Source organism: Morone saxatilis, unplaced genomic scaffold (genome assembly GCF_004916995.1).
Source record: "Morone saxatilis isolate NCDOM2014 unplaced genomic scaffold, NCSU_SB_2.0 Contig10, whole genome shotgun sequence".
Taxonomy (NCBI): Eukaryota; Metazoa; Chordata; class Actinopteri; family Moronidae; genus Morone; species Morone saxatilis.
Genome location: NW_023339652.1, coordinates 5836528 through 5847862, shown reverse-complemented (window position 1 = coordinate 5847862; position 11335 = coordinate 5836528). Strand labels below are relative to the sequence as shown.

The 11335-nt window shown below is 38.6% G+C and overlaps 2 protein-coding genes across 2 annotated transcripts in view; one reads left to right on the top strand and one right to left on the bottom strand.

The window, feature by feature from the left end:
* Positions 1-793, bottom strand: part of orc5 (origin recognition complex, subunit 5) — a 9509-nt gene extending 8716 nt beyond the window's left edge. The window contains exon 1 of the mRNA XM_035676867.1: positions 436-793. Coding sequence (XP_035532760.1) covers positions 436-549 — 114 coding nt within the window. The 5' untranslated portion in view covers positions 550-793. The remainder of the gene's footprint in view (positions 1-435) is intronic.
* An 870-nt stretch (positions 794-1663) lies between these two features.
* lhfpl3 (LHFPL tetraspan subfamily member 3) overlaps positions 1664-11335 on the top strand; it is a gene marked incomplete in the record, with an annotated part of 42630 nt that continues 32958 nt past the window's right edge. Inside the window, 1 exon segment of the mRNA XM_035677708.1 lies at positions 1664-2490. Coding sequence (XP_035533601.1) covers positions 2055-2490 — 436 coding nt within the window.

Below are 11335 nucleotides of genomic sequence, written 5' to 3'. Positions count from 1 at the left end.
GTTTGTTTGGTACAGACACCAAAAAAACTTCACATCATCATGATTTTAATATTTTTTTGGGGGGTGAAAAAAACATTTGTGATGCCAAAATGATCATTCCTAATCTAACTGTGAATAAATTGCAATATCTGTTAAAAATAATGGCAATATGATGTTTTTACCATATTGTGCAGCTCTAACTTCTCTCCTACAAATAAAATCTTGTTCTCCAGATTAAACAAAAAACATGTTTGTTTGGAACAGACACCCAAAAAAACTTCACATCATCATGATTTTAATATTTTTTGGGGGAGTGAAAATCAAACTTGTGATGCAAAAATACTAATAGTGAATCATATCTCACTATCTGTCAAACAGTGCAGTATCAGGCAGCATTATTGAGTTGCACTTGGAAGTTTATGGATGCCTGAAATTGACACAGGACATTGAACATACCTGCCCCATGAGCGACAGCAGCATCCCCGCCTGGACCTCTCTGCAGGGCAGCTGCTCTGCGACCCTCAGCAGCCTCTCCTCTTCATACCCTGGGTGGTGCAACAAGGCTGCCATGATTCATACAACCAAACTACAGCAACCTAAAGACGGTAAGAGGACGACGACCTCCCGGTATTCGGTAGAAACAGGAGAAAACTATCAGAATTTATCCACTGTGAAGGCGGCGGGGTACTGTGGGAATATCCATGTCTGAAAATAAAACGTGTAACAAACTCAGAAAGCGGTGAAAAGGTGAGTTAAAGTTGGAAAACAAACACACAAACGAGGAGGCGACAATCTCAGGAGTTTCGCGCGCTCCTTCAGGCTACGTCAGATGACGGTGTCCGGTGAGCAGCCAATCAGAAAGCACAAGTAGAATCATGGGTAATGTAGTTTTTATCTTTAAAACTCGTATTTGTGAAATAAAGGGGAATCCTCAATTAAAGGTAAAATGTTATTACTTTGTCTGTTAGATTTGGATTGAATCTTCCCCTTGCTGCAAAAACGTCAAATTATATATATATTATATATATTATATATATGTTTTAAACATTTCGTTTAGCCTACATAAGATATTATCTTTTAATTCCATGATAACTGGACATCTGCTGAGGAAGAAAGCTCAGTCCCAAATGATAGCTACTGAATTAATCATGTGGTGAGATAATTATATTTGTTAAATTAACTATTTATTTAACAAATTTTAATCAGAAATATTATCAATTAGAATGACAAACGATAAATGCCTTTTTTTCCCCACAAAGACCAGCTAAAACAGCAATAATGAATGCAAAATCCTGCAATATTAGGCTATTATTATGATTATTTCATTACACACACATCATATTTTAATTTTAAATATTAATTTATTATTATTACTGTTCATTCTCGATGCATACCCCGCTTACATTAGTGTTATTGAGCGGTCAGGGTGGGATTACATGAGCATTATCATTAACTACCCCGTTGTTGTTTCGTGTCTGTTTGAGATTTCGCGCGTGTTCCAGAAATAATACGTCAGACTGGGATTAAGGGATGTGGGCTGGCCCTGTGATATCCAAGGCTATCCTCCAACTCTATTTCAATAGGATCTCAGCTGCGGTTGTTGGTCCGTCGCCGTCGAGCACAGACGAACCGTGTCAGCGAGATCTCACACAGTGAATGACAGAGAGCCGAAGCAGCTTGTCGGAATAACAGTCTCTGGGCTTTTGCACGACTCAGGTAGGGATGTTTTTTGTTAAATAAATACGAGGACAGGACCTGAATAAACGACGGATTCCTGAAGCTTGTTGGGTTTTTTTTTCCTCCGGAGCGCACGTTTTCTGTTTGGCAGAGTGATGAATGAAAATCAGAGGAAAACACAAGAAGAGAACAAAATCCGAGCTTGCCGCGGATGCGAGAGTGCAGAGATGCTGTGGGCACAACTGTGACTGAATAAAGTCATAATAAATCTATTATAGGCTTAGAATAAAACCCGAAAGCAGCGACTTAAGTTCTGCAGCAGTGTGATTGTGCCGTTCACGGATCAGATGCGGCAGATGTGAGTTTTGCTGAAGACCCTCTTTCACACAGACCGGAGGATGGTCCCCGGGGCCCCCAGCACGACCACCACCATGCTCCCCGCCTCCGAGGCTGCCAAAATCTACCAGACCAACTACGTGCGCAACTCCCGCGCCATCGGTGTCCTGTGGGCCATCTTCACCATCCTCTTCGCCATCGTTAACGTGGTGTGCTTCATCCAGCCGTACTGGATCGGAGATGGTCTAGACACCCCGCAGGCGGGCTACTTCGGTCTGTTCCACTACTGCATCGGGAACGGGCTGTCCCGGGACTTGACCTGTCAGGGCAGCTTCACCGAGTTCAGCGCCATCCCCTCCGGCGCGTTCAAGGCCGCCTCCTTCTTCATCGGCATGTCCATGGTGCTGGTCCTCACCTGCATCGGCTGCTTCGCGCTCTTCTTCTTCTGCAGCACCGGCACCGTGTACAAGATCTGCGGCTGGATGCAGCTGGCAGCAGGTAGGAGACTCTGCTCTGACTACAGGTGGGAGTTGTAAAACACTAAAGTGGCTGTGAAAGTGTTGGTCTGCAAAGAGTTCATGTCTCTCCACCACCTCTGATTGTAGACGGTTCTAAAGTTTGGTGTAAAAGATGCTCAAAATGCACCTAAAAATCCAGATGTTCTGCTTCTTTATTAGGCAATAACTCTCAATTTGAGCTCAAATGATTCAGAGTTTAACTCCACAATCATGTAATTTGAATGTTTTAGCCTCATTTACATCCAGATTCTAAAAAAATAGGATGAAAACAATCGACTAGAGTGAAAATGCACCTAAAAATCCAGATGTTTTCCTGCTTTTTTAGGCAATAACTGTCAATTTGAGCTCAGATGATTTAGATTTTAACTCCACAATCATGTAATTTGAATGTTTTACAGATCATGGACTCCAAAATTGAGCTCTTTTGAGATTTCTATAGCCTAAAGGAGCCTTTTTTAGGTTTAACTCCACAATCACTCACCTCCCCATCAGTTTTAGGATGAACACAACTGACCACAGCTTTTACCTAAAGCTCCAGATGTTCCTCTGCTTTTACAGGTCAGGGACTCCAATAGTTTGGCCACAGTGCCCCATTTATTCTGTCCTGGAAACCTTGTTATTGAGCCTTTCTGTGGCTGCTAAAGCCCCGATAAAACATTATGTAACAGTATGTAAAAGTGTAGGTGGAGCGATAACAGCTTTGGGGGGAACGTAAAACCTCAGATTGAAACATTGAAAAATACTCTGATGTCTAAAGAGTTAAACAATGAAAAGAAACAAGCTTTTTGCATCTTTTACCTGCAGGTCAGAGCTGGACTTTGAGGTTACCGAAACGTATGTATGTAAGAACAAATATGTGTTATTTTGTGTTTGTATTTCATCTCAAAGCTCTAAAATTCATAGTTTCACTAACTTTGATACAATTTATTCAGACGAAAATCCAACATTCTGTCACAAATCAGCCCACAAAACTATAGCACTCGACTCGACTCTTTAATAAACTCTCATCTATAGAAACAGGTAAGTCCGCAGTGGTTTCTGTGCTTTACATTGTGATTTCCTTTCAATAGGAGCATAAATTGGAAATATGCAAATTATTCTGTTTTTTATGAGAACACAAAAGGGTCTCTGTAACATCTTCAAACCCACTGTGCACATTAAATAAGAAGAAAAACACATGTAAAGGAAGTGAGAAAGGAAAATCAAAGGAGCGGGGACATGCAGCGTGTTCTTCTTTCTGCCTTTTAATTATTTTTTGTCAAGTTTCCAGCATCCTCTCTGAAGCAGACCGACTTTTCCTCCTGCATGTGCACAGATCTTGATTGCCTTCCAAATTTATTATTTTCAAATAACTGGTCCAGCTCAGCTTTATATCTCAGCCAAATATTTCAGTACACAAGGGGGAAATGAAAGTAAATGTCAACATTAACACCTTTTTATTCTTTATTCTTTGGTAACTACAGAGCAGCAGAACCAGGTTTTCTTTGAAGATTTTAGAAATTCTTAATATCATAAGACCCCTAAAAACCCTCAAACTCAACCCCAATTCTTAAAATCTTGTGTTATTTGTTTACTTTTAGCTCCAGAATCCAAATAATTCAAAATAAAATCACAATAAAAACATGTAACATACATATACTTAGACACATGTACTATTGCGCATATGACAATAAAATCCATTAATCATGCTGTAAACACATTTAATTTCAGTTTTTATCCTGAGTAATATGTGATTTTTTGTACCTCTATTCCTGATATTGACTTTATATTTATTTCACACTGACCTGGATGCTTACTAGACTTTAAACCTACATTAAACCTTTGCATTTTTCCCAAATACTGGATCATTTCTGCTGCCTTCTTTAACGCAACCTGCAATCTGTCCACATCTCTCTGAGCTGCATCACCCTGCACTGCACAGCAATAACTGATATGACTATAAATCAGACTATGAGCTATAACACAACCAAGGAGAGTTAGATAAGAAGCTTGCAATCCAACAGCCCCTGTTATTTTCATCACTTTTTGTTTTTTAGAAAGGTCAGTAATGTGAGCTGATGAGAGTCATTTGTCTTTGGATTCTTCTTCTTATTGTGCAGATTGTCAGGCTTTTGGTCTTTAACACATTTAATAATAACTTTAACTCTACTGATTCAGCATTACACTCCTAAAACCAACCCTGTCTCCTAGAATTTATGTTTTTATATTACTAAGTTGTTTTCATTATTATGTTATTATGGTCACAGTGTGTTATGTGTTTGGACACAACATTAATGTAATGTGGTGGAGTTGCAGTGAGGTTGTTCGGGGTGGATGGTGGGCGTACACAGTGCAGGTCTATCGCACCAGGGTCTGGAGTTCACATCTACATTCCTGCAGCGAAAGCTCTTTGGTTAAAGTCCAAAATGAGGGTTAAAATTAAATAGAAAATGTAAATTTAACCCTTTAAGATTGCATCCTCGGTCATATTGTACCCCCTATTTAACAATGTATGCCCAAAAAAAGCATTTTTTTCACTACTTTGTAGTTTTATATCCAATTCCAATCATTTTTTTACTTCCTGTAAAACAAAATTGACGCGTGCTTACGTAAGCCTGCACTAACTGATTTCCACTAATAATATCATGACATTCACTTGTTGATCAGTCCTCAATCGGTCTTTCAGCGTCACAGAGCTAAGTTTCATTAGTTAGCTTGGCTAGTGTTTCTGTACAAAGACACAACTACAAACATTGTGATTTTGCTGAGATTGGTGTGTCATCTGCAAACATAGATGCATTTAAAAGAGCTAAAGTGCAGGAAATATGGTTTCTATAAAGGATAAACAACAATGGTGCATGGTCAAAAGAAAACAGATGTTTTGACAGCGGCCTGTCATTCAAATGACCTTGACTCCACAGTGGACTGATTGTTAATAGAAACAACTGAACATGTGTGTAAATGAAGGAGCTGTAGCCAAAAAACAAACCAAGAGATTTGTATTTTATTTCTGGGAGAAAATGAGTGTCTTCACACTAATTTACACCCCCACAGAGAAACATATGACAAATAATTGCTGATTAAAAAAAAAGAAATGATTTTGAGCATAATTTATGGTTTAGAATTCTCATAAAAATGTAATTTTTGTGTATAAATAATCTCCCAGCATCTTCTGCTGTAAAACACAGCTTGTTCTCAAATGGGAATTAAATGTCATAACCAATAACGATCACATTCACGGAGTGTGCTTCTGTTTTTTTTTTGTTTTTTTGCCTACAGAAACGCAGCAGTGGAAAAATCTGTTTTGATTCAGGGTGAACATGTGAAGTATGCTGACCTCCAGTTTTAGCAATAAATAGCAACCGCAGACTGCAATCTAACAATAGTGATTAGATATAGAGGTTAGCAGAGCCATTAGCCAGCTGTGAGGCCTAATCTAAACACCATGTTCCCATTTCATTGCAAAAAAAAATAAAAAACCTCCAACCCTCTGTAAGTGAAGTCTCAAACCCTAGCAGCTGTGAGTTGGGTTATCTTTTGGAGCGAAGGCTCTACGATGAGCTCTTTCACAGTCGTAATGAGTGGCACAGCCTGGCAGTTTCTTTCTTTGCAGTTTTTTTTTTTTTGTCACAGATCAAAGCTGCTTCTTATTCCTCTGAGTCACATTTTGCGCCCCCCCCCCGTTTTTCCCACTATGTCAGGGGAACAGATTTTCAAAAACTGTCACAGTTGATCCACTCGTCTCTAGTGGAGAGTAACTAAGTACATTTACTCAACAAGTTTTGAGGTACTTGTGGTTGAGTATTCCCATTTTTAGAAAATCTTTAGGCTAATAATTTTACATATTGGTTACATTTCATCACATAACCACAAACACAAGATGAGGGCTGCAACTAAGAGTTATCTTCATTGTTGATCTGTTGATTAGTTTCTTAATTATTCCATAAATCATAAAAGGTCGCAATAAAATACTCATAATTTTCCAAAACTTCAAATTCAGATTGCTTTATTGTCCAACCAACAGTCCAAAACAGAAGTATAAAGCTGAATATATCAAGAAATCCAGCAAATCCTATTACATCATATATAATAAATGAGCCAAAACAAGTGCTTTTATTTCGAAACTAAAAGTACATCTTGCTGCTAATAGTCCCACAGTGCTTCTATAACTCGGAGCCTCATTCAGTATCACTCTTTCCGTCTCATATCGTCTCTCCTCCTCTGTCTCATTCGCTCAAAAATGTCACGTTTAGGCCACTGTGAAAGCTGCCATTAAAAGATTTTCCAGGCAACTTAAATAGCCAATATCGAGGCGCTTTCTCTCTCTAAGCAGTCTGAAATCCCACTGTGATTGTAAAAAAAAAATCTTCCCTGTCAGGTGTCATTTCAGGTGGTACAGGGCTGCTGTGATGTGCTATCAAAGGCAGCACATACGGCTCAGAGGCAGCCCTCCTCTCCAACGATGGGCTGTCCTGAATGTTTGATGAGCACTGCCTTCCAGATGAAGAGATTTTTTAGAAAAGTAGCTAAGAGTAACGATGATTGCTGTAATGATGCAGCCATTTTCTATGCCTCTTTGCAGATGTGGTTTGATGGTCAGTTACCTAGTTTTAAACAAGTCTTTTGCATAACTTTGCACAGAAGTTGGCAGGCGTACGTCAGACAGAACTGGCCTCCTGCCCAAACAGAGAGCCAACGTTTATGTCTTTCATTTCATTTTTCTGCCTGAACACCCCTCTCACAAGAAAATCACCCTCCAGACTGTTATCTAAAGTCACCTCTGCTACTACGACAGAATATATAAGAGAACACTACTTAGATATTAAGGTACCACTTTATAAAAAAGGTGTACTTTATATAGGATTTACTGATGGTTTATTTATCAGTAACAAACCTTTAATAACGACTTCTAGGTGGTTCAGTCATATCTTCTGGCATTATACTATGCGTTTATCTGAGTTTATCTATATTTTCTAAGCAGCTGATGAACTTATGATGATTTATTCCCTGTACAAATAGGAATGTGCAGTGTGGAGGTTATGCTCAAAACATCACTTTGGTGTAAGTGGAAATTGGAGCCCTGCAGTGTTAAAGCTGTTTATTTCATTATTACATTATTATGTAAACCCAATAAAGCAAGGAGATGATTGCCATTTAAGCTTCAAAAATACCAAAGTAATTAATTTAATTATCATCATTGTGCTGAAGGCTCAATAAAAAAAGCTTACTGTCTTTTTGCTTCATAGCTATTACGTTAATTCATCAGGGAGGCCCCTGCGATGGACACCTCGTGGCCCTTTATTATTGATTTACCAACATTTATGACTGTAGAGTTAATTGTTTGTTAGAAAGTGAATAAGTCGTCAGCACAGGAATCTAAACTGATGACAGATTAAAAGAGAGCGCAAGGGGTCGCCGAATAATTCAAGATTTTATATTTTATTGCCATTTCAATGTAGCTGTTAGGAATTTCTATTGATGAACAAAAACATAAACCTCAGGACATAACATTTATTATTTTCCATGAGATGTAAAACAAGTGGTAAAAAAATGACCATAGTTAGAAATAAAACATTTATGTGTAAAAGAATAATGAAATGATTCATAAATAAACAAAACAAGCACCACAAATCCACTATGAATGCCATTGTACATGTATCATTACAGTGTGTTATGGATAAAAGTAGCAACAGCTTGCCTCTGGGTAGGTAAATGGCCATCTTAGACCTTTTTAAAAGAAGGGGGTTTAAAAAGAGAAGAAAAGAAAGGAGTCAGGAGAGTAAATCTGAGCAGCTGACGGTGCCTTTGTTCACACATTTCCTGTCTTGTGTTGAAGGGTTGCTACTTTAAAGAAGAGTCAATTACAGCACCCAATAATTTGCAGTTCTCCACCTGCTGAAACATTTATGACCAAAGGTAGATAGATGGCCTATATGGCTCTTATCCACCTCTACCTCTAGCTCCTCTGTTTTGGAGACAAGTCGTTGGCTGCACACCAGTCCACTGGAGAGGCTGTTTCATATTGTCTAAACCTGATCATTTGGTACCATTGACAATCTTAACACAGCATGAAAATGATGTGAATCACATGTTCTGGCCTTCAAAGTCACCAGATCTCAACTTAGTGTTATGTTTTGCATGAACTCAGACAACAGTTAGTAAAACAGTTCACAAGAGATGTATTCAGAAAATGGAGATTGTAGAGGCTGAGTGAATTGAGTCTCACATTGAAGCAGAGCAGGCAGACAGACAAAATGAAGCACAGGAGACACGATGTCAGGCACAAGAAAAAATGATCAAAACTACAGTCTGAGTTCGCCCGTAGCATCTCTTAGCGAACTGAACGATCTAGTGAAGAGCCAGGGGTAGATGTATTGCAGAGTCTTGAGTAGTGGATGAGTCACAGGTGTGCAGGTGATTGCAGCAGAAGGGAGATTGGAAAGCACAGACAGACAGACAGAGAGAGAGAGTGAGAGAGAGAGAGAGAGAGTGTGTGTGAGAGAGAGAGAGAGAAAGGGGACACAAGGGAAGGAAAAACAAGTGGAAACACTATAAGAAGGCAGACACCTGGTTTAACACCAAATAAGATAACATCTTTTGGAAAAAGTGTGTTTCATCCCTCTATTCGAGTTCCAGAGGCTTGTGTAAACTATGCCAGAGGCACTGAAACTATAAACCAACACACCTTTAAGACATTTTATGTTGTTTTTTTCTCTTTAATTTGTCACCAGTCTGCAGGTCTATTTGATGAATTAGGGACCTTGTAAAAAAGCAATCTGGAAAAATCGATTTTCCTCAACCTGCTGACCAAAAACGTTGTTAATGGCTTATTATTTATTTAAAACCATAAGAATTGATTCATTTGCCATTAAATAGAAATGATACACCCTTTTTAAAGAAGCACGCCTTACTAGAAAGAGTCGCCTGATGATGAAAACAGGATGAGGTGAGCATGCTCAGTTTGGAGCAGCAGGCTGCACAATAACCTGGATGGCCTCCAGAGCTCTGATGGCCATCTGGATCTCACAGACACAAAGACACATATGAAGATTGCCATGGCATGGACAGCTGCCCATTTTCTGTGGCTGTAAATCCATAGAATCAGAGGTGGGTTTACTCAAAGTGCTGTTGAAGCGTTTCCAACACACGGCCCATTTCCTGGTTGTCTGACCAGCAGCTCCCTGTGCAGTAAGTGGCTTCCCTTGTGGTGCTCTCTGCCTACTAAGTGGTCTGGCATTCAGAGCCAAAAATAAAAGGTCCATTTGGTAGCTGGAGGTTTATTGATCCAAATGTTGCTTTCCAGAATATTAGGAATCGGGGGACAGCTGCCACTGCAGGTACTGTGGTTCAGTTATGTGTTGTTGTTAAACTGTGAGATTGACAGAGAACACAAAAGCTCCGGTTGTCTTACGTTTGATGCATGATAACACAGTTTGATAAAGCGCCTGACTGAATGATATTATTATACGAACGCTCAATGCGTTGGGTGGTATTCAATTTTACACCTCTTCAGAAAGATGTCAAGTGGAACTGGGACGTGCTGCTTACATGCGTCACATTGTGTCTTGGAAAAGATATGCTGCGTCTGCAGAGGAGAAGGCCAGATAATGATCCAGAGAATGTATTTTTCTGTCCACATAATAATCAAATAGGTGGTCATATTTATTCCTTAAATGTATTACACTTTATATTCTATGTTCCTTCCTGACAACAGATGCATAAGAATTGTATTACCTTTTGTCCTTTTTATTTGGATCACAAAAATAAAACAACTTAAAGTCAAAGAAAGGACAAATGACAATAATTATCACAATCATACAAAGAATAAATGCATCAATTAAGTATTAATTAAAAGCATCAGTGTATCCATTAAGATTAAAGACATAATCAGAGTATTGTGTAACTACTTAAGGACATACTTATATTTTTAAATCAGTATTAATTATTTAAAATATATCCTCACATTTTCATGTGTACAAAATGTGATGATGTGATGATTTAATACAATCAATCAATCAATCAATCAATCAGATTCTTTAGATAAAATGACTAAAACAAATTGAACATCCTGTCCACTAAAACCAAAATTTCCCTTTCAGTAAAACTAGTAGTATTTTAACCTGTGAAATATTACACTTTAAAGGTCTAGTTTGTAACATTTAGGAGGATCTATTGGCAGAAATCGAATATAACATTCATAACTAGGTTTTCATTAGTGTAAAATCACCTGGAATTATTCTGTTTTTGTTACCTTAGAATGAGCTGTTATTATTTACAAAGGGAGCAGTACCTCTTCTACAGAGTTTGCATGTTTTTACAGTAGTCCAATAAGGACACAGCAAACACTGGCTGTAGATAGGCCCTTTTGCGTTTTTCATGGCCACCGTAGCCACTGAGCTGCATCGAAATGGCTGCAATCTGCAATATCACCACTAAATGCCACTAAATCCTACACACTGGTCCTTTAAAGCGACTATAATCGACATTTACCTCCGCCACAGAGGTCATGTTTTGGATGTTGTAGTGTTTGTCTGTCAGCAGGATTACAGAACAACTTCTGGCCCAATTGTAATGAAAATTGGTGAATATGGTCCAAACATACTGTACACTAGGTAAGCGACTACCTGGTGAACATACATTGTGGAGCATTTGGCAGCTAACATTTTAATATAACACAGATTTCACCTCTTAATATAAATGCTGTAAATTCTGTCCTCATAAAAATAGTCACTAAATAAATAATTAAAAGCCAGAATGTGCTGGCAATAATTGGCTGTTGATCAAAGCATCTCTAATTAAAAAAGAAAAAAGCCACATTAATTGGAGCTCTGACAACATTCGCGGTG